General features: G+C 36.6%; 1 protein-coding gene across 2 annotated transcripts in view; it reads right to left on the reverse strand.

Moving 5' to 3' along the window:
• The window catches only part of PHKB (phosphorylase kinase, beta), a 183,133-nt gene that overhangs the window by 30,130 nt on the left and 128,222 nt on the right, over window positions 1-24,781 (reverse strand). For both annotated transcript variants that reach the window (XM_008578695.1, XM_008578694.1), the window contains 9 exons: window positions 16,444-16,499; window positions 15,832-15,925; window positions 11,103-11,186; window positions 10,669-10,773; window positions 9,475-9,557; window positions 9,215-9,305; window positions 3,101-3,162; window positions 2,847-3,009; window positions 1,622-1,703 (listed from right to left, as the gene is read on the reverse strand). In XM_008578695.1, the coding sequence (XP_008576917.1) occupies window positions 1,622-1,703; window positions 2,847-3,009; window positions 3,101-3,162; window positions 9,215-9,305; window positions 9,475-9,557; window positions 10,669-10,773; window positions 11,103-11,186; window positions 15,832-15,925; window positions 16,444-16,499 (820 nt within the window). The remainder of the gene's footprint in view (window positions 1-1,621; window positions 1,704-2,846; window positions 3,010-3,100; window positions 3,163-9,214; window positions 9,306-9,474; window positions 9,558-10,668; window positions 10,774-11,102; window positions 11,187-15,831; window positions 15,926-16,443; window positions 16,500-24,781) is intronic.

Consider the following 24,781-nt stretch of genomic DNA (forward strand, 5'->3'; position numbering starts at 1 on the left):
TTTTTTTTTTTATAATTTTCTTTTTTTTTTTTTTTTTTGTCTTTTTGTCTTTTTCCGTGTCCGGCAACGAATCACAACCCTCAGTGTTGCCCCCGTACCGGACCGGGGACCGGCAACGGGATTGCAACCCTCGGTGTTGCTCCTGCGCCTCGCTCAGCCAGTGAGCGGGAACCAGTCTGTATGTGGGATCCGAACCCTTGGGCGGGAGCGCCGCCACGCTTCCCAAGCGGCGCACTATCCAGTACGCCACCGGGCCGGCCCGATGCTTATAATTTTCAGTGTATCATAAGGTTTTAACAGATTTAAAACACTTAAAAAGTCTTTCAAATATCTAAGTAAAAGACGAATATTTTTCTCATTTATAAAAACAGTTTAAAAAATAGTTCCCTCAGCATTTTCATTATAAGCTATTTTATATAAATTTTGTTTTATTTAAAAGCACTACTAAAATAACCATTCTGAATTCTAGGTTCCTAATAACATGTTTGATTTTCAAAAATCCTATTGTTTTAGCTAAATTTCAAATTTCAATAAATATCCGCAATATAATTGAGATTTTGTTTATACTTACAGTTTTAAGACTAATTAGAAACATGAGAAATTCTGTTTGAAATTTGCATAAAGTTCATCTGCCTTTAATGAGCTAAGAAATTTTTTTTTGGTGGCTGGATGGTATGGGGATTTGAACCTGTGACGTTGGTATTATAAGGCTATGCTCTGACCAACTGAGCTAACCAGCCAGCCAAGACTGTGAGTTGGATACAATTCACATGTGTAATACTAAGAAGGTTATCTCTTACCTACAATAATGCAAAAACTAAGTAGACCTCATTTGAATGAATAATTTTGTTTAGTTCATTACCAGAACTATAAATATTACTAATTACACTGTTGTTTGGGCCACTGACTTAATTTTCATCTCTAATCAAATCAACATATACCTCTGAACACAGTATTTTCAGATGAGCCAAAAACCTTAAGTAACTAGACATTTAGTACTTGAAATATATTCTGTATCATAAAATACCAGAAGCAGACCATGATATGGGACTCAAGGATTCCTTACAGTCATGACTCAAAATACAAGTGTGGATTTCAGGGATAACTGGGTTTCATTATTAATGCAGACTGGACATAGACATGATTAGAAATGATTTATTTTTATTAACCATCTTCAGAGCACGATTCTATTAAAAGCCATGTTCCATTCCAAATGGTTGCTGCAGACTATGAGGGAAGTAGTTTTATAGACATAATAATTCAATATTATTCTCAAAAAGTTATAGAAAATAAAACTAGAAACTGAAACTGTCAATAAACAACTATCAGATCATCAGAGGTTAATAGTCACAGGCAGAATCCAGGCTCCAACACCATTCAGACAATCAGAGAAACAATCAAGCATCACTGCATGAAAGCAATTTAGGAGTTCATACATCAGTCTACTCCACTCTAGGGGGTATGAATGAACGTTTTCCATTTAAAAGTTAAAAAAAAAAGTTTAATGGAGGAGGAAATAACTTGTAACATTTTAGTGGATATTTTTTATGCATATTTGATGTATGTTCAAGAATAGAGATGTCCTATTATTTAAAATGCCACCCTAGACATGTACTCTTACCTTCCTTTGTGATGAAGTTGGGGCCTTCTCTTTTGAGCAGTATACCCAGCAGGACGGTTTGGCTAGCTAGACAACTGCAGTCCTGAAAACATAAATCACTGTGAGGAACTGGAATTAAATGGGTACAAGAATTACCACAGGAGGTGACTAATCATGAAACCACATGATGCAGAAAGAAAATACCTTGCTATGGAATTGAGAAAAGATAAAATGTCACTGATACAATACCAAGCACAAGACGACATTATATACAACAATTTATCTTTGATATCTTGGGGACAGAAGGTAGATAAGCCAGCTTCCTGAGGTAGATAGACTTAATAATCAAATTTTCCAGGAAACAAGATAAGCAATGAACAGAAAATATGTTGTCTACAAGCATTAATACTGATTCTGCTACTCTCTGAGAGGCTTGGCCGAGTCATTTAACCACTCCCTTCTTGACTCTACTTATTCATAAATGGGAGACCATGTTGCTACTAACCTGTTGTGAAGAGATGGATGATATTATGTTATGAAAAGATGGATGATACATGTATAATTAATGCTTATTGTATATTAGAGTACAGTGCTATGTGCTTTGTGCCTGTTATAACATGTTCATGCTTATGTGGATCCACATAATACTGATCAATAACAAGAACTGATGATGTCTGGAAGGATATATATTTGGTCTACATGCTCAAATTTGTATACCAAACAAGATACCACAGTGTTTATACTTTTACCTGTAGAATTTCATCTCCTTGAATAAGTACTATACCCTACCCTTTTAAAATGTAAATAACTTCAGGAAAGTTAAACTATTAGGTTGTTAAAATGTTCATATGGATGCAGTCAGAGGATTGCTTTCCTTATTGAAAAGAGAGACTTAAAAAACAAGCATTAGATCACTGGGGCAAGAAAGAGACCTGGATGAGAAAGGACACTGAAAGAGAAATATGGAGAACCCAAAGGCAACTATAACTACCTTATCTTTGCTAGTGGCCCATAAAATACTTTTATATGCAAGAATATTTATCGACATGCCTTAAGCACCTTTAAGACATCCATGCTAATGTAAGACTAAGAGAACAACCTCTCATTACTGCCCCAGTGTAGACAGGCCATCCACTCGACATTAATTGCTATCTTCACTGAGAGGACAAAAAGACATGGCCTGACTCTGGGAGTTCCTGCTCTGCCAACCTCACTTAGGGTCATGTGTAAACTGCATCTTCCTCACATTCAGTTTTTGAAGAATTTCATGTGTAGATTTGTTTTTCCATTCACTAACGGTGATATCCAGTTGTTGTTCTAGCTCAGGAGCTTTGGGGGTGCTGCTTTGTCGTTTGACTTTTGAATGTTTGGGAAGTTCTAGTTCCTCAAAACTCTTAAATTCTGGAAGCCTAGAAATGAAAAGAAAACATTTCAAATTTCCTGCTTTTCTAATGTAATCACAAGAAAAAGTACATAACTAAATAACCCAAAGGGACTTACTCTTCTGTGTCACTGATTCGTAGAAAGTCAAGTTGTTCTACTACAGCTCCAGATATTAGTGTCTGAAATGTGATTGAGAAAAGATTTAAAACTCTCAAATTCATCTCTATTTTCTCTGTGCACACACTTTTCTATAAGTAATACTGCAAAAAAAAGTTTACTTAAAAAATATATACAACTCTGAAATAATCTTATGTGAGCATTCTAAAATCAGACAGGTTTCCACTTACAACAAACCCCCTAAAACAGAATATACACATCAAGTTACAGTTTCATGAGTGACAATAAATAGGAAAGTCAACATGAGATAAACTCTGTTCTTAGAATTGTTGGCATTTATTTTTAATTGATATGTAACAATTATACATGTTTATGGGATACATGTGATAAGTTGATACAGGTATACAATGTGTAACAATCAAATCAGGGTAACTGGGATATCCCTCTCCTCATTCATTTATCATTTCTTTGTGTTGGGAACATTCCAAATCTTCTCTATGAGCATTTATTTTTCAGTTGGTATTAAGATAATTCAGTAAGTATTAAAATGCTTAAAAAAATAAAATTTTGAAATTAAACATGAAATACTAAAATTGTTTTGGGAAAAGACAATATGAAATTGCACTTTGGATTCTGCTACTGAAACATATTTCAGTGTTATCCACTGTTGGAATACTCCAAATCTTCCTTTTTCAGGATGATGAAGGTATTGGTTTTTCAGGCCAGTGTTTCTCTGAATTCTGCCATGTGGCAACCCATATTTGGTCATTTTATTTTCCATTAGTTCTGGATTATAGGTTGAACAAACTAAATATGAGCCTGAACTCAAACAGTTTTTGTCAGTGGTTCATGGTGACTAGTACAAATGAATGATAATCTACAATGATCTTTAGCATTATGTGTCACTTCTAGTTATCTGATGAGTTTCAGGGAAAATTGAGAAATATATTGCATAAAAAACAAGCCATAAATTAGTATTTGAGAAATAAGACAATTCTTCAATTAAGACTGTCTTACATATACTATTTTCTCTATTTTCTCACTGTTCATTTCAAATGTGAAGAAACAGGACATAGAAAATGTTGCTTTTGTTGGTTAACCACCCAGAGTTACGCTGCCTTCTTCTCTAATGAAAACTCATAAGCAAAGTAGATCACCAAGAAATACCAGCTTACAGACAGCAGGATGGACATATTACCAGCAATCATTCTAAAGCCTCCTTGCAGAGTTCAAATGAGGAAGGCCAAACATACAACTGATCTGCACATTTTTACATGTTCCAGCTACAGTCAGATCACTCTTGAATTATAAGTTTCCTGACAGCAGAGTCTGTGCCAGGCAGACAAAGCATAATAACAATTAGGTGAATGAAATTTCCTAATGCAGGCTCAAATCTATAAGTCTTGCTCTTTAATTAACTAATTTATTAGACAAATATTTATTGAACACCTACCATATGCCAGGCACTTTGCTAGGTACTGAGAATACAGCATAAACAAAATACACAAAATCTTTGCCCTCTTGAAGCAAATTATATATATAATTATATTATTATATATTATTATGTTGTTATAATTATTATTCAAATTACAATATCATTATATATATAATTACTCTATATGTGTATAATGTCAGATGATAAGTGCCAAGTAGAAATAAGAAAGGCTGGGGATGGGGAGTGCCACGGCAGGGAAGCAGAGACAGGTTAGCCATTTTACATGGGTGATCAGAAAAGACTTCTCTAATAACGTGACATGTAATCAGAGACTGAAGGAAGGACTGTAGTCAGCAATATGAATCTGAGGCAAGAGTGTGTGGTGCTGAGGGGAAAGGAGGTGCAATGGTCCTGAGGCAGAAGCATACTTAGTGCGTTTGAGAAGCAGTAAGGAGGAAAGTGTGCTTGAAATAAAGTAGATGGGGGAGATGGTAGGAGATGAGGTCAGAGACATAAGTCCAGACCATGGAGAGCACAGAGATCATTTGAAAGACTTTGGTTTCCACTCTGTGTGAGAGAGGAAGTCATTGAAGGTTTACGATACATGACATAATCTAACTACCTATGAGTAGGTAGAGTATGAAGAGGCTGTCTTACATCTAGTAGGAATTTAGGAGATGACTGGAAAAATCTAGGTGAAAGATGATAGTAGCTTGAATCATGTTAGTACTGAAGGTGATACTAAGTGGTTAGATTCTACATATAATCTGAGGGTAAAGACAACAGGATTTAATAATAAATTGTAATGTGGGATATGAGAGAAATAGAAGAGTCAAGAATTACCTAACTCTCAGAGCTGACAGCTAGTACTGAAAACATAGGAGAAATAATTTTTATTTAGTATTTTCCATTTCTATTAGCTTACTCACCCTTATATTCTAGTTCAGCCCATAAAGTAAATGGCATTTCTATTAGCTTACTCACCCTTATATTCTAGTTCAGCCCATAAAGTAAATGGTTAGTCTGAGGTAACAGACAAATCCTAAATCCCATTAATAGTCTCTAGAGCTTTTGATAAAAAAAAAAAAAAAAAAAATCAGCTGGCTGCAAAGGCTTCTAAATTAGTTTTGTAAAAAACACACTTATGATCAATTTGCTAGGCATCAATACCCTAGTTCTGATAGTAATTAAAAAACAATATTGTTGTTTATGTGTCAAATGCAATATAATATTCAAAAAGGTATCCTGCTCTAAGACGTTCAGTGATATCCAACCCGGTTCTTTCCAACTGAACATCCAACGTAAGATAGTACTCCTTCCCATCATGCTCCCTACCTGGCTTTGTTTTTTGTTGGGCTCCCTCACTAGAATAAGTCTCATGATGTCAGAGACCTTGTATATCTTATTTACCACTATATCCCCAGTGCCTAGAGTGGGAGCTCAATAAATATTTGTTGAATCAATAAACCAATTATTTACATATTTCCCACAGAGAATAGCAGTGAGCAAAGTACCCTGGAAATGCAGAGATCAGTGAAGCTTGGCCTGAAAGAGTTTACAAACCACAGACAGAAGCAGAGACAAGAAATTAGAGTTCTCAATTTCAGTGACTGACTTTTTCATCTAGAATTTCTATTTGATTCTTTTTTTACATAGATTCAAAGCCTCTAATAATATTGTCGAACTTGTTATCTAATTTCTTAAACATAGTGATCACAGTTATTTTAAAGTCTATGTCTGACAATTCCAATATCTGGACCAAATGTAGGTCTATTTCTATTGCCTGTGTTTCCTCTTGGTTCTCTGTTGTTTCATTTTCTTTCCTAGAATGCTTGGTAATTTTTGAATGAAAGACAGACAGTGTACATAAATTACCACAGAAATACTTTGAGGCTCTGGATGATCTTACTTTGTACTATTTGTGAGGACTATTTCTGATTCCCTTTTACTCTTAAGATATATGCTTTCAAGAGGGTCATCATAACTCCAATTTTTGTTCCTTTAGTCATATGGGACTGTGAAAAGCTCCATTCCATTCCCACTGAAATTATGACTATGATTATAATAAAACAAAACAATATATTAATTTAGAGGCAACGAACATCCTATAATAGCTTTTCCATCCAAGAATATGGTATAGCCTATCATTTATTCAAATCTTCTATTTCTCATCAAAATTAACTCGTTTTTTAAAAAACAGGTCTACATATTTCTTATGTGAATTAGAACAATATCTAGGTAGATCCTAGAAAGGGAGGGACATTCAAGTATAAAAGCAAGAGTAGATTTCTGGTTAATATGGCCATCACATATCTTTAACTTCTATCTTTCCTGAAATATCACTAAAATGACAGTAGAAAAAAAAATGTTTAAGGCAAAAACCCACTAAGGTATAGATCCTAGATCCATTAGGGCAAAGAGAACAGGACAGAGCCTCAGACCCTGAAGCCCACATACTGCTGATAAAAGAATTTTTTTTTTTTTCCTTTTTGTCTTTTTTCGTGTCCGGCAACGGATCGCAACCCTCAGTGTCGCGCCCGTACCAGACCGGGACCGGCAACGGGATCGCAACCCTCGGTGTTGCCCCCGCACCTCGCTCAGCCAGTGAGCGGGAACCAGTCTGTATGTGGGATCTGACCCCTCGGCGGGAGTGCCGCCGCGCTCCCAAGCGGTGCACTGTAGCAGTGCGCCACTGGGCCGGCCCGATAAAAGAAATTTTTATTTACTGACAGTCTATATATAAAGTGATTGGATCCAAGAGTTTCTCCCCTTTTCCTAAACAGCTAGGAAGTTACTGTCTGCTTCCATCTCCCTAATTTTTGGGTGACAATAGGCTTTTTTCTAGTTAAAGATTCTGTATTCAAGAGCATAAAGCACTGCAGAGAGCAGGAGATGTAAGAATTAAACAATGGATTAAGTGAAAAACTATATACATCACAGTGGAACCTTTGGCTCCCTCCCCACGCTGTGCTCTCAGGACATGGAAGCAAAGTGTGTGTCTTTTAGGCATGAGGTTAGGTGTTTATTTTCTGGGGAAACCTAAGAGCCTCAGAGAAAAGATCTCCAGATATTGGCACCAGATGCTTCTCCTAACAAAAAAAGGCCTTTGCCATCAGACCACCTTATAAATGGATTCATTAAGAGAAGAACCTTTATCCCCCAAACACAGCTTCCTATAAACTTTTTACTCTTTCACTGTTAAAAAATCAACGGATATGGGCCGGCCCGGTGGCGCACTGCTACAGTGCGCCGCTTGGGAGCGCGGCGGCGCTCCCGCCGAGGGTTCGGATCCCACATACAGACCGGTTCCGCTCACTGGCTGAGCGATGTGCGGGCGCAACGCCGAGGGTTGCGATCCAGTTGCCGGTCCCGGTCCGGTACGGGCGTGACACTGAGGGTTGCGATCCGTTGCCGGACACGAAAAAAGACAAAAAAAAAAAAAATCAATGGATAGCTAAAGATTATCAGACATCTGACAACTGCATCCAACATAAAAGACTGAGAAAAAGAAACCTGAAAAAGATAATGCAGAGGAGAGGCAAATTTCAAAAAATCTCTAACATTCTTAAAAAAAAAAAGACAAAATACAACATCCACAAAACAAGAACAGGAAAAAGGAGAATTTAAAACATGCTAGCCAAAATGCAAAACTCAACAGGATAGCTGCAAGAAAAAAATTAAAGAAATTGTGCCAGGAAGCATTATAAAAAGACAAAGAAACAGAAAATAAGGGGAAAAAGATAAAAACTTAGGTAAAAATCAATCAAGTATGCAAAATACAACCACTAGTGAATGAATATGTAAACATGCCATTTATAATACTACGTACATAAATCTTCCTTACAAATTTTCCTCTTTTATACTCAATATTGAGCACCTACTATGTGAAAGACCCTATGGGATGATCACAATTATTTTATAGAAAATAAGTCCATTCTGGACAACAATCTGAATAGTTTAAGTTAAAGGTCATAAAAGAATGGTAAAGAAGAGAAATGCTATTTCTAGTCTGTGCGATTTTGCCGAGTTGCCTTTAAAGTTTGATAAAACTTAAAAGCCTGGAGACCTTGAAAAAAGAAAGAATATTCTAGGCAGAGGAAATGGTGTAAGCAGAGGGGCAGAACTCCATAAAATTAAGGACATAGTAATTCATTTGTATTGGCTAAAGCACAAAGAGTGTTTAGTAGGAGATAATTGTGAACAGAGAGGCATTTATGGCTACATGGGAACCAGAGAGGGTCTCTGTAATTTAGGAGCCGTGAAGATAATGCTGTGAAGTTCTGAATGGATGAAGGATTATCTCCAGGTTGGATATTACTGTAAAGTAGGAAAAAGAGCACTGCACCAAGAGTCAGCCAACTTGTCCCTAAAAGCCCAACGTTATATGGCACGTCGCATTACCACTACGGACCCCAACTTCCTCAAATGCAAAAATGAAGTCAGCTCATTTAGTACCTGATGAGCTACTAAAGTCTAAAATTGCTGCTTAGGAAACCACTGCAACTGTTCAATCATCTGATTGGTGGGATCAGATAAACTAGGATGGTAACAGCAGAAATAGGAAGACAGGTACAGAATAAAAGCTTAAGACAAAAACCTTGAGTGAAACATATATTAAGAAACGTAACTGTAGATTAATTGCCCTGAAAACAGAAACACACTGACATTCAGAAGACTACCTGTAGACGATCAACATGAACTTTGACTCCTCCAATCATTCCTTTTTTAAAGGCTGCCAGCATATCTAATATGGGGGTGAACCGGCTACCTCTAAAAAATATAAACATGTTAAGAACAGAATGAGAAATTAATAATCTAATACTAAGTACTACATGCTAAAAGGAATAAAAAAAAAAAATACAAGGAGGCACTGCTTCCAAAGGGTTCATAATGTTAATGGCAGTAAGATATACGCACCTTACTCTTTTCATCCACTTACCTTATATTGTCTTCACGGATGAGAACAAGAAAAAGTGGACGTCCATGCATTTTCCAATATTGCTTAATGAACTGTAGTGCATTCTATCAAAACAAAACAATAAGGAAATAAGACATTTTACAGTATCTGAGCTTATCAGGATGCTTAACCATGAGTGGCAAAGAGCCAACAAAACTCTTATATATCAAGACAGTTCAGAATCAAACCGTGGATAATTTAAACGACTTAGAGGTAGAAATGTTGTAATAGGGTGCCATGTACACACAAATTAAGCTGGAAACCATTTTGATTTCAAACTTCATTCTTAAAAGTAATGTCACCACACATGTTTCAAGGTTCTCTCTCTCTTTTTTTGGCTTAAAAAATAAGTTCAAGAATGGTCCCAGGGGAAAATCATCCAGAAGATTAATTCTCACTCCATATAACTGTCGATTTATATTACAGCAAATAGAAGATATTAAATTAAACTTATATATACCATAAGCAATGTGGAGGGAGTTCTTTATTTGGCTAAATATCTATCTATCCACCTACCTATCATCATCATCATATCAAAGACTTACAAAGCACTTCATATTAACTCATTTAATCTTCAGAAGAGCCCTATTGTTACTCAGTTTTACAGATGAAAAACAGAGGCACAGAGGAGTTAAGTAACTTGCTTACACAGCTGGTAAGTGGTAAAGCCAAGATTTTAGCAAATGCAATCTGGCTCCAGATTTCACTCTCTGAACCATAATTCTAAGCTGCTTTACTCTCCAAGTGGAAAAGGAAGTAGAGGAGATTTCAACCCATGGAGCTATGAGTTAGTTGAGATTTTACTGGATATTCTTCATAAATAAAATTATTTTGCTTCTAAAAGAGAGAAACTATTACCTGTCATATAAGCACAGTTGTCAAAATAGTTCACTCCCTGCTTTTACAAACTACATCGTTTCATACTATTTGTAGAAAGGCATAATAAGCAAAGTCATACAACTTTATACAAGACAGACTCCATCTATTATTCTAATGCTGCAAGTAATTTGAACTCTTGCTCCAAAGCTATGCAGATGTTGCTGTACTTTCATATTTTATACTGTGTTATCCCCCAGCATTATTATAGACACCCAAGAGTGTTCAATTTAATAATACATGATAAAATCAGTGGAAATAAAGTCATTCCAATTCAATAAAAAGGTGTTCTGAAGCTACCTTTATGTCATCTATCAATAGTAAAACATCTTGAGACATGTAGAAATCACTTAGGTCAAAGATGATAGGGTAACAAACCACAGTCTTTCCTAGAATGCGATAAATCTGTAAAGGAAAATTAAAAAAAATAAATATAAGGCATACCAAAGGCAAAGGTGCAGTAGCATAAGGCCCAATAAAAACTAAAACAGGTATCTAATTCTAAATAATCAAATAAATTAATAGCTTATGAAATCCATATAATGTTAAGAAATTTTCAAGTTTCTTGATTGAATCAGCATGCAAAATAAATAAGATTTACTTGCAGAAAAAAGTAATTCAGATAATTAGCCCAAGTACATAATGAAACATGACAGTGATGCATAGCAGGCCAAACATCATTTCAGCATGTGGTATAATCTGAACATCACTCTATGAGGTAATTTCATGAGCACCTTTGACGTTCCAAGGCAGCCAATGGGCCTATCTGGCCTTCCAGAGAGTCCTAACTTTTCATTGATACCCAGGTGAAAATAGGCCTGTAAGACACAAGTTTGTAGAGTCAAGAATCCACGCTTTTTCATTTTTGCCACTTTCTTCCCCCTGATTATCACCCTGTTAATTTCTGATCTTTCCAGAGAAATAGAGAATAGGGAAAACTTATCCAAGGACTTGTAGGAAAACAAGCTAGTCAAAGATGTCAACTTAGATTTTGGGTCACTGAGAGATATAAGAGCAAAACTTTTGCAGATCCACTTAGCAACATTCTAAAATTAACATTGTTTTTATGCTGTCATAAATGTACAACTTCCATGGCTCTGTCTGATTCATAAAAGAACACAAGGAGACAAATGCTTCCTGTGTCATTAAAAAATCTGCTTATTAAAGTTTTTAAAAACAGGGCCATACATCTCCTACTAGATTTCCACCTTCAAGTATTTCCCACCAAAATAAAATTATCTTTATTGATTTTTCTGATTATATGAATTTTATAAAAAATTCAAACCGCAAGCTATAAGTGAATGGTCCTGTTTACTCTCACAATCCCTTATGCAACAATAATATGACTATGGTATATGTTGAAAGGGGTGTAACTTATTGTGTTATCCGTTAAGAAGCACCAAAAGTACAGATAGGGTTATAGATTCTCAAAAGTATATAGATAAATATATACTCATACATATACATTAATATGTGTATATATTTACATAAATGGGTCCATATAATAATATATAATCTGTTTGGTGTTCCATTTTTTTAAACTTAATATTGTGGCATTTTAGTTTCAAGATGTTAAAATGAGCCCATGCATTTTTTTCTACATTTCAATGTTGAAATGATTGAAGAAATACAGGAAAAAGACCTGTAGAAGTATTAGAAAACAGGAAGGGTGCTGCAGTAGAGCAGAAACATCTAGAATTTCTATAAGGTAAAAACAGAATCTTGGAATGAATTAGGAGTTAATCAATGCCAGAGCTGAGCACTCACTTAATCAAGAAGCCCCCTTACGCTATGTAACACCTATCCTCTGATAAAGGCAGTTCCCAATTTTTTATCTTAAAAATAATTCAATAAACACCTCTGGACAGTGTGCTATTATATCTGCAGGACAATTTCCTAGATTTGCTGGATCAAAGAGAATGTATGTTATCTTCAAAACATAATGCCAGGCTGGGTACCCTCTAGAAATAATTTACCAATTTATGTTGGCATTAACAGTAGGCCTTTTTTGTTACTCTCTTAAGTCAAAAATGACATTTCATTTTACTTTTAAACTACTACATTCAAATATTTTGTGACTGAATATTCTCTGATACATTTAATGGCTATTTGTATGTTCTATAAATTTTTTCATTTGTTCCCTTTTTACTGGGTATATGTTATTTTTTATTTGTAAGAGAACTTGGTATATTAAGAACATTACCCTTTGAATCAAATATTTTACCTACTTTATTCTTCTCAATGTTGTTATGAAATGTGAGAATGACTGCATAGTAGGTCAAACATCATTTCAGCATGTGATACTTCAATATAAACATTTTTCTAATAGGAAATTTCACAAGCACCTTTGATGTGCCAGATTGTTTATGTTATATTTAGTTAAATTTGCCAAGCATTTTCTTAATGGTTTTTTGGGCAGTGGTTATCATTCTAACAATGGACTTCCTCTCCCAACAGACATAAAAATATTCTTTTTTTCTAGTAATTTTATATTTAAATCATTTAAAAATATTTACATTTTTAATCTATCTGGAATTTATTTTTTGCATTTGATGAGAGGTAGAAATCTAACCTAAATTTTGCTAAATGGAAAATTAAACCAACTGTCTCTACACAATCTACTGATTGTGATTTGAACTGATTTCAAATAACAACTTCATCATATACAAAATTAATGTCATTACCAGAGCTCTCTATCACGCTGCTATTGTGCAAGCATCTCCATCAGACTTAGCTTTGCGTTTCTTTCTCCTTTTGAACTGTACATTCCTGTAAAACAGCATCCCCAGGGTTGGCACTGTGCCTAACACATAGCTGGTACTCAGGAAGTACTGGATGGATGAATGAGGGAGCAACTGAAAGTCCTCCTGAGCCACATGTGCTGTGAATATTGATTTTATAATAGCAGTGGTTTTAAACAAAGTCAGCTGGCCAGAAAAAGTACACTATAAGCATTATACGGTATAGCACATAATACTAGATGGAGCCCCCATTCCCTCAAATATTTTCAATTTTTCAGAAATAAATGTATGTCTATACTACTTCAGATTTCTTCTTTTAGACAAGTGATTATATTAACCAACCATGCACAAGTTTAAGTTTACTAATCTAAGTAGGTTTCCTTTATTATAGTAAAAGGATTCTTCTCTGCTTTCTGAACCATGGTACAGCAGGTCTATGACTATTAGGTGGACAGACCTGGAATGCACCTTGTGTTCCAGGGTGCAGATAATGCTGCCCCTATTTAATGCACTGAAATACATAGTAGTCACCAAGCCACCCAGAAGTACAGAAGTACTTCATACAAGGTCTGCACCGTAGAGCAGAGCCCTGTCTTCTGATCCCCATGAGTGAATCACACCACACTCACCACATCATGAACATTAACCACACACTGTGAAAGCCCTGCTCTCAGCTGTCTGCCCTCCATCCTCTTCAGTAGGTTGAAGGAGGGTGCAGCTTCTCAGAAAAGGGATCAGCCGTCGGCATAAAAATATGTGTATCAACTAAGATTTGAGGAAATACCTTTACTTTTAAAAGGTAGACTTATAAGGAGCTAGGCAATATATCTTAGAGGATGAATCCCAAAGAGCAGCTAGTTTGCAACAGGAGTGTACAGCCACAATCAAAGAACAATCTTCCATCTTGATACATGTACAGGGAAACTGGGCTCTTTGTCACGCACAGGGAAGCTGGGCTCTTTGTCACAAATCTGTCTTTTTGGCCATACCACACACCAAAATTGTAAATCATGTGTTAACACTAGCTTTTAAACAAAATATAAAATAAGTTCTACACATCTTCATTTACTCTGTAACACAATGCTTTCTACTATCTTTCTGATTCCACAGCACTTTGTACAAATGTCTATTACAGCAGTTATCAAAGTGGACTATAATTAACTATTTTTTTCTGTCATACCACTAGACTCAGAGGTTGCTGAGAACAGGGACAAAGTCATTTCATCTGAGTGCCCCACACAGTATTCTGCATATAGCATGTTTGCTGCTGAATGAATGAATAAAATGCCACATAAAAGTCATTTGCTAGCCATGTTGACCTTTTAAATCTTGACTGCACGTTATCTGGTATAGACTCACCTACCATTTTAAAAAGTAGCTAATACTAATTAGACATGAAAAAGCAGATCTGGGTTAATTTGCTTCCAGGGTATGTTTATCAAAGAATAACCTTTGTTACCATTCTGTAGAGCTTTCAGTGAGAGGCCACAAAAGTGTTTCAGCAGAAACACCCTGCACCTGAATAATGACAGCACAGCATGAAAACCTTACATTTTGGCATCCTTTTCTCCCCTGCCAAATTGCTCCTCTCCTTGCCTTGTACCACCGTTTGCATGTTGGTGTGATTTTAAAGTGTTACCTACTCTAGGGATCCTTTTGTTTTCAGCGTTATCTCTCTATGGTATAAGGGATGGGGTTGGGGTAGGGGTAGGGATGAGGGAGGGCTCTAAATTTGTTAAAGGAAGTTTAAGGACTCTCGAAGAGCTGGTGCTCTTAGTCACCTGATGCCTAGGTTCTGGTCTGTGTTGCCTATGGGCAAGGTCTAACCTGATAACCAGTAATTATAGGGGTCTTGCATTTTCCCATGTAATATGTACCTCACTTCTCTGAGCCTTCAGTCTCTTGTTATAGCATCAAGGCTTTGACCACAACTATTTACATCAACTTAATCAGCTTATCATTTGACAGACACTGTTATAAACACTTCTGCCAAACACTAGGGAGTTTGTTCTTGTACATACGTTTTTAACAACTGCTAAATAAAAATGGTAGTTTATGAGTCACTGGTGGGAGTCAACAATTTCCTGTCCCTAATGAACAAGAATATTCACAAACACAGGCACTTCTGGATCCATCTGCAGAGCAGTGCATACAAAAGGACTCAAAAGTCACCTCTTGATCCCATCCCAAATAGGTATGTAACCATCAAAGGCAAACTCAGATGTTACTTTGTAATTACTTTGAAACCCAGCAAATAAAAGGGTAGGAATTACTTCAGACTCCAAATAGTAAGGCAAGAGAAAAAGGGAAATAGTGATTACCAAAAAATGTTTTGATATGAGGAGGTTTGTTTTAACAGTTCATATAATAGGAAAAAATCAAGTCAAAATATAAAGGATAATTTTACACAACTACTAAAGATGAAGTGTTATTTAAATGCTCAGCCTAGGTTAATAATAGACTTTAGCAAGGAGTAGAAATCAACAACACCTATGAATATAAAGAACTCATACACACACACACACACACAATGCAGTTGATTTTTTAGTGACCATGTCCAATAAAGTGGGCGTCTCAATTTAATTAAAAATTTTTGGATTATGATCTTATCTCACAATCAGATTTTAACTATGTGACTTGCCTGTAAACTAAGTCTGACAATCATGCTCTACTACCTTTACTACCTCCACAAAGTAGAAAGTAAAGAGGCAGAAACACTTACTTTCACAAGCTCCTGCTGAGGCCATATCTGAATGGGTTCTACCTGTTGAGGAGTTTGAGTTTGAATACCATATGTGTTGAGAAAAACTTGAAGGCTAAAGAGCACAGGGAAAAAAAAGAGAGAGATTTTTAGACAACGCATTTACAGTTTAGGAAGTGATGAAGGAGGAGGATAAAAGGGAACAGACTATGCTAACCTGGAGCACATTATTAATTTGTTAAAATCAGTAATATGCCAACTGCACTAGAATCCAGAGGCCCTCTTGGATTCTCCAGGAAGCATCAGATGGGAGCTTTGGGGGCTGTCGGGAAGGATGAGCATTGTTTTGGGAATCCCCATAATGTGTTTGCACTAATTTCTCAAAACTACACCCCAGGCAACACTGGTACTGATCACAGTTATTTAATATTCACATCAACTAAAACAAAACTATTTTTAAACATGAAATGAATGATCTGCTGGCACTTAAAGTGACATTAATGACATCCTTGAAACCCTGTTAAGGGTTCTATAAAATTAATCTCTACTACCATACTCAATACTGTAAGCACAAAGCAATCATTCCCCGTCCCCTCCCCACAAAACAACACACCACTCATCTGGATTTCATACCGTTGGCTTTCTGCTACGAGTGCTACATGAACTACCAAATCATTTTCCAGTGGGCCCTGTAATACAGAATAAGGGAGGGGGGAAACATTTTTAAAGATCTGGTCATCATCAGCTACAATGAGAATGAAGGACAGTATTAACCATCTCTAAGAAGTTCATTAAAATGATGGACAACAGCTGGCTCTAAGCAGCCGCCTTTCCTTCCTTGCTCCACACTGCCTACTAATCAATTTGATTATGTAGCAGAGTAATGGAACACCAAGGAATGAAAAGTCATAAATCTCATCACTACCAGAGGGGTTAGCCTGTCAGAGCTACTTTGAATGATGCATAAGAGTAGTTTGGGGACTCAGAGTCATTTTCTATCATTTAACTCTAAAGGGAAGGGGTGGAACTAAAAATAAAAACCCAATTTACGTATTCTCCTTAAAAAAAATGATTAAGTTAAAGTTGTTCATTTGACATCTTAAACACATCTAAGGTTATTCCATTTCTTGTTAGCCAATTTTCCTTTGGCAGCTTATACACCAAAATAACTTTATTCTAATATATAGTTCCTATAGTAGAGAATGAACTACCCGATTGACTATATAATTAGCATTATGTTCATTAAATACAAGCTGTTAAATTAATAGTTCTAATCAAAGATAGTGTTGAATATCTGCTACTCTTTTGTGTGTGGAAAAGATTCCTATAACATTTATTATACATTGTTAAAATGAACCCAATTTTGAGCCTGTTTATGATTAACAGAGAACATTAGGAAGCACCAATAAATTACAGTATTAGGGAGCTCTGAAAATACTGATGAAATATAACTCCTTTTAGTAATGAATGCCACATTCCCCATGTATGCTGTAAAGCCTTTGATTTACCATCACTCAGTTCTTCACTATGGTATTCAATATGCCACTAGAATTTATGTATGACGGAAGGCAAGAAACACCAGAACACATATATCAGCAGTAAATATCATACAATCAAAGGGATGGTTCCCAGAACCATTGTGAAAATGCCATTTCAGGCAGACTTCCATGTGATTTAAATAAATGTAAACAGAAAATATAATGTAGTGATCCACAAAAACAAATATACATTTAAAATGTTATAAATTCTATTTTTGATAGAGTCCTTGCAATTAATTGGTTCTCAAAAGGATGAGAAAAAATTAATTATTCAAAGTCTCATCAAAATTTCTAACAACAAATGAAAAAATTAAGCCTTATTTCTCTTGGATGAGATCTAGTATTTACTTTGTCAAAAGGAGGTGTAACCTTCCTAGCTTCCAGAACTGTGAGAAATAAAATTCTTTTGTTCATAAGCCACCCACAGTTTATTGTATTTTGTTACAGCTGTTTGAACAAATTAAGACACTTTACTACCCAATTTTTTCTTCTTTCATTTCTCAAACCTAAAGACTATAACTATTACCTTGCCATTCTGCAGAATGTTGCCTCTGCAACTCCGCACTCTGCCCTCTAACCTGCTTTGCCTTGAGAGATAGATAATCCTCACACCTAAATTTGTGGTCATATATTTACTCTACTTTCTCTCTTTCTCTTAAATCTCATTCATTCTGGTAGATTTAAATTATTATGTGTAAGCAGATTATTCCGTGTTTATATTTCCAGTCTTGAGTTCCAGTTTCCATATTTTTAACTGCCCTCTGGACAATTTTCTCTTGGCCATTTCCAAAGTTAATAATTCTAAAACTCAACTCCTCATCAACCCACCCCACCCCAAACAGGCTCTTACTCCTCATACTTCATTTAATGGATCACTCTAGTTCAGAACCTCAGAATCATCTTTGATGTCTCTCTTTTACCCTCCATATACAATTAGTCACCAAAATCCTGTTAATCCTTCCTTCACAAAGTGTCGTGAATCCTGTTTTCTTCTCATATCCTCTTCTTCACCATGCTTCAGCCACAATGGGTTCTCCCATCCCTTGAACATGACAACTTTGTTCCTGTCACAGAGCCTTTGCACTGGCTGTACTTATTTGTTTTTTCCTCCAGATTGTTTCATGAATGTCTTCTCATGCAGGTCTCCATCATCATCCCCTCCTCATAGAGGCCTTCCCTCTCTACCACAGGCAAAGTTGTTCTCTGCAGGCAACCCTAGCCCCTCTCTACTTTACTTTATTTCATCTTCCTCATCAGTACCTGTCAGCTCCAGAAATTATATCATGTTATTTACTGATTGTTATTCATTCCTGCCAGAAAGTAATTCCCTAAGACAGGAACCTTGATCTATCTTGTCTACTGCTATGTCCCCATTGCCTGGCACACAGTAGGCATCATTACTATCTGACGAATGACTACCCAAACAAGTTTCTCAATTCTGCATTTATCTGTAAAATGGGAATAATAATATTTAGAGTACCTACCACACATAGGGAGGATCAAACAAAACAGGGCATCTAAAATATATACAAACTTTCATCTGCTACACAAATGACATTTATACTAACATCTGTTGTGTGACTACGTCATTTAGCCTCAATAAGCCTCAGTTTCTTCATCTTTAAATTGGGAGTAATGAAAATATCTACTACATTAGGACATGAGGATAAAACATAACATGTAAGCATTTAACATTGGCATATAGTAAGTGTTAAAAAAAAATTAGCCTTTTCATCAATGCCAGTATCACAACCACAATAATGGTTCACTGCATTAGGCTTTCTGCTTCACACATGCTTTTGCCAATCTTCTATACTTTACAGTCATGTTAATATTCTTATATCAGTGATTTGCACGAAGGAGGTAGTCAAAAAATATTTTTTGAATGAATGAGGAAAAAGGAAGAAAAATAGGTGATTAAACAAGTTATACTTATGTAATGTTTAGGACATCACTTCTCTATTCCAAAACCTGTGTTTCTCAACTAAAGCTCAAACTTCCCAAGGACTTTTACAACTTAGCTGCTACCTGTTTGTCTCCCATCTGTTTTACAACACTGCACTAGAAAAAACAGTTCACTCACGTCCTTCTCCAGCTTCTGTCCACTGTCCTTCTACATTTGGGCTACCCTTTCTTTTCCTTTCTATCTATCCAGAATCTGACTATTTCTTTCAACCCAGTCTCCTCCCAAAACTCTCCAAACATGAGGATGTCCAAATACCTTCTGTCCTTACTAGCAAGAACAGGTACTGTCTATAAGAGTCGCTTGGCACTAGTCATGGACTGCCTCATAGTATCTCTTTAGAAGGGTTATTTAGCTTTTGGAATGCTTATGGGTGGTCTGCATAACTACAGAGTAAGCCCCTTGAGGGGCACCTCATGCTCACTTTTCTCACCTAGAATGTACACAATACCTTGTACTAAAAGAAAGGCAACTGGTACTCATTTGATGGTCTGGAAAAGGAACCTTTTTTAGTATTGCTGATAATGTTTATTAGCAACATATAAATCTTCCCTTGAGCATATATGACAAATGTTTGCAAATATAAACAATGATATTTTTAATAAAGGTAAACAATTATACCTAAATATACACATATTTATATAAGCTTTAAAGGAGTGTACACAAGTCATGATGATCAGGTGATTGAGGACCAACAACCTCTAGTTAAAAATATTCTAATTCAGGGGCCGGCCCGGTGGCGCACTGGATAAGTGCGCCACTTGGGAAGCGTGGCGGCGCTCCCGCCCGTGGGTTCGGATCCCACATACAGACCGGTTCCCGCTCACTGGCTGAGCGAGGCACGGGAGCAACACCGACGGTTGCAATCCCGTTGCCGGTCCCCGGTCCGGTACGGGGGCAACACTGAGGGTTGCGATCCGTTGCCGGACACAGAAAAAGACAAAAGACAAAAAAAAAAAAAAAATTCTAATTCAAAATTTTCATTTCTATAAACAAATCCAGACTATTTTTTCTTACATGTTTTCATTATGATAAAAAATACATAACATAAATTTACCATCTTAACCATTTTTAAGTGAACAGTAGAAGAAGAACTTTTATAGCACAACTTGCTCATAAGCTGGGCACTACCTGTATGAATATTGCAACTCACAACTCACCTTGCTCAAAATTTAAAACTACAGTAATTAAGACAAATTGCATGTACATCTGTCTAGATTCTAGTTCTTAAATTACTCAAATCAGGTCAAAGTAATAAGGTTAGGAGATCTGCAGCTGGGAGCTATAAATAAAACAATGTAACACGATTTTCAAAGGGTGTAGAGAGAAACCTTAATGTGAATATGCCCTAATAGCTTTTCTTCTCTTTGTTCTTTTTTAAATTTAATTATGATAGATAATTCATTCATAAGGTTTAAAAATTTAAAAATTATGAAACAGTTTTCAGTGAAGTGTCTCTGCCACTTAGGCCCCCCACTATCCACATAGTTCCCTACCATCTGACAACCATGTAATTGCTATGATTATGACTGCTATGATTACGATTCATATTTCTGCCTCTTTCTAGAGTTTCCTCAGGCCTATAAAAGTAGACAAAAATATAGATTCTTACTTTCTCACATTTCTACACAAAAGGTAGCATACTCTCAGCACTTTTTTCCACTTAACTCTATCTCGTGGCACTCTTCTCATATATTAGTACATAGAACATGTCCTCATTTTAGTTCTAACTGCTTAGTATTCCATTTTGTAGATGTACCATACTTATTAATGTCATCTTTTCACATTTTTAATCATTTAAGGCTAGCCAACCTTTTGCTCTGAAATCTCTGGTTTGGTTATGGTTACATAGTGGCACTACTAAACATCAGGTTTTAATTTTGGTCATAAGAGTGGAACAAAGCACTCAACCTAAATTATTCAGAAGAATTACTACCACTGCATTATGTGGGTCACTAGAAGACTGTTATTAGAAAAGATCAATAGGTTTGAATTTGGGGACGGAGGCAGTGGGAACAGTGTGAATCTTTTCCAGGAAGATGGCACAAAAAGATGCACAGATGTCCATTTACAACTTATTCATGGAAATAACATGACAGCTCAATGACAAGATTTATCTTATTATTTTATTGCTTACATTTGTTTTGTAGTCTGGTTTAAAATGTCAAGAATTAATATCTTGAGAGACTGCTATGTGCCATATGTTATTCAAGAACTTTGCTGTGTACTCTCATAAAGATCAGGAAACTGAGGTGGAGAGAGGTTGAATAATTTCCCAAGGCCACACATCTAGACAGTGATAGAGCTTACCCTGACTGCAGGTATGCCCAGGTCTGAAGTCAATATGGCACATGTCATACATTATGTAATTCATAGATTATGTGCTACTTGCTATTGTGGTTTGTATTAGCTAGGGTTCTCCAGAGAAACAGAACCAATAAAGCGTGTGTGTGTGTGTGTATACGTATGTATATTGAGACAGAGAGAGAGACAGAGCAAGAGAGAGAGAGAGACAGAGCGAGAGAGAGAGAGAGAGAGAGAAGAAAGAAATTTATTATACGGAATTGGCTCACACGATTATGGAGTCTGGCAAGTCCCAAGATCTGCAGGGTTAGCTAGCAAGCTAGAGACTCAGAAGAGCAGATGGTTTAGTTCTAGTCTGAGTTCAAAAGCCTAAAACCAACAGAGCTGATGATATAATTCCAGTCCAAAGGCTGGAAGGCTCGAGACCCAGGAAGAGCTGATGTTTAAGTTCAAGTGCAAAGGCAGGAGAAAAACTGATGTCCTAATTTGAAGTAAGTCACACAGGAAGAATCCTCCTCTTATTCAGGAGAGGATCAGCCTTGTTATGATCCATCCACACTAGGGAGGGCAATCTGCTTTACTCAGCATACTGAATTAAATGTTAATCTCATCTAGAAACACCCTCATAGAAATACCCAGAATAATGCTTGACCAAGTATATGGGCAGACCATGGTCCAGTCAAGTTGACACATAAAATTAACCATCACATGACTGCAGGAAAATGTTACAATCGGGGTGGGGGGTGGGGGACAGGGTGGTATGAAGTCCCACCAACAGTCCACTCTTCAACCTCTAGAGATCAAGTTTTAAGACAATTCAACTCCAAGTGTTGTCTATAAAACACTGTTTTCTTATCTGTTTTTTGATAGAATATAATTTTTTAGTTTTTGGTAATTAAATGTAAAAATTACTACCTTAAATCATTTATAAAGCATGTAAAGCTCATATTTCTTATTTTGCAACATTGTACTGAGCCCTGGTCTAAGTAGTTTTATTTTTAATTTGCCCTATGCTACATAAAATAACCAACTGTGGCTGGCTTAAACAGGACTTTATTGAAAGGGAGGCAAGGGAGGAGGGAGAGAAGGAAAGAAAAAAAAAGCCAACAAATAAATGGGTCATACTTCATGACCCAGGCTGGTCTCACCACAAGGGCAGTGCATTTGAAATATCCTATGCCTCTGCTTTCAGAGCTTTACAGAACACTAATCTATGAACATTAGCTTTCATCAATAGGTCCTGCCAACAAACAGCATTTTTTCATTACTCTAATTTTTCTGGAAAATCTGATTAGCTGGAGAAACTGGGCAGATGCTCTATACATCTCAGTTCCAACTGGAGACACCACACCTGCAATATTTCTCCCACAGAAGCTAAGTAACAGGCTATGGCAGTTTGAACATAGGCACACCCTGGTTGACATGCACAGGCATCTTGTTCTGACATTTCCAACCAAGCCAAAGCAGCAATATGGAGAAAATTAATAGGAAAGCAGAGGAAAGGTAAGTAGAAATATCAGAGGAATAACAATATGAAGCATGCTTAAAAAGTTAAACTTGCCTCAAGAGTAGAGCTGGACAGGGAGAAAATGGTCTTTTAGAATCCGTGTATTTATATAATTGGGTTAGTGATTATATAAACTTTCTATTTAAGGGCAAAACAAATGAATTTTAAAATGCGTTCCCAGATCTCAGACACACAGTTCAAATACCCAAACGAATAAATCAGGCAATGCTTTTTGACAGCAGTTCTTTCAATGACTGCAGTTATCCTGGAATAGAATACTGAACACTTTGTCACAATGAATTGATTTGTAAAATGTTTTCACTCCTTTCTAAGCACTTGCTGCAACTGTATCTTTCTATATTTTTACCTTAAAGAAATAACAGTGCTAAAGGTCTTGTCTACTACCCAGAAACAACACTAAAATGACTACATGGGCCCAGGTGTAGAAACCCCGACCCCTGGTCTTCACATAGCTTTAATCACAACCAAAGGGAAGAACAAACGATGACAAACTTATCGAAACACAACAGGAAAGATAACATCAGGGAAGATTAGTAAAATGATGGTGAGACAGAAGAGGGAGAGGCAGAAGGTGGGAGTATGTGTCTCAAAAATCTAGTCATTTCACTCTGGGGGTTTCTATATCATTTAAAAGGACCTCAGGTGGTGGTTACTACCAAAGAAAGCCCAGTCAGGTAGACAAAAAGAAACCAGGCTTTAGAATCATGCGGGAAAAAAAAGAAATACAGAAAGCTGACTTATTTTTGGCTTTTCTCCTTTGGGTGCTTGTACTGACTGGATCAGTTCTCCGGTGTCTGAGTTGAAAATGTCAGAGATGGAAGATGCCATTTTTATACTCTAGCAGTAGGTGGGTAATGAAAGAAGTGGGAGGAGTCCATGAGAGAGACTGGGTGGCAGGACTCCACTTCAGCCAAAGCAGCACAACTTTGAACTATTTTATATGCTGAAATTCTACCTAAGATTTTGTCTGAAAAATGGGAGTTTCCTTGATAAAACAGTAATCCACTTGGATGAGAAAACTGAGGCCTACAGAAGGGAAATGGCCAGGTCCCATAGCAAAGTTAGTGGCTGACCCAGAAGCAGAATCCAGGTCTCTGGATTGAGTTGGTCTAGAACTCTCTCTGCTAAGTCAGACTGTCACATCTTACTGGCTATACAATTAACTTTTCAGTTTACCAGAGAATTGCCAAGTGCTCCGCTCCATTTATGAGTGGAAACAAATGTAAAGGCCACATGTACTGTTTGGCCACAAACAAAGCCAAATAAGTGGTCCTGATGGGGGGAGAGTAGAAAAATCTATTCTACTTTCTCTTTCAGCAATAGATGTTCATCCCATGGATAAAAAGACTGGGAATGAAAGACAGTGCATGGGGCCAACTTCTGCAAGATTTACAGCCACTGGGTTAGACTAAACAACTACAGAGGCACCTATCAGGCTCTAGAATCCAATAAGCCTTTAGCTCTATAGAGCTATCTTCAGTGGATTGAGGCCAAACTGTTTCTAGTGTAGATTCTCACAGGTGACCTGACTGTGGAGGAGACAATCTACCATTACTCGTTGCAAGTAAGAAGTTTGAAAACTAAGAGTTTTCTGTATCAATGAGATCACAACTCAACATCTTTGTATAATAGAAATGC

The sequence above is a fragment of the Galeopterus variegatus genome, unplaced genomic scaffold (genome assembly GCF_000696425.1).
Source record: "Galeopterus variegatus unplaced genomic scaffold, G_variegatus-3.0.2 Scaffold1747, whole genome shotgun sequence".
Lineage (NCBI taxonomy): Eukaryota > Metazoa > Chordata > Mammalia > Dermoptera > Cynocephalidae > Galeopterus > Galeopterus variegatus.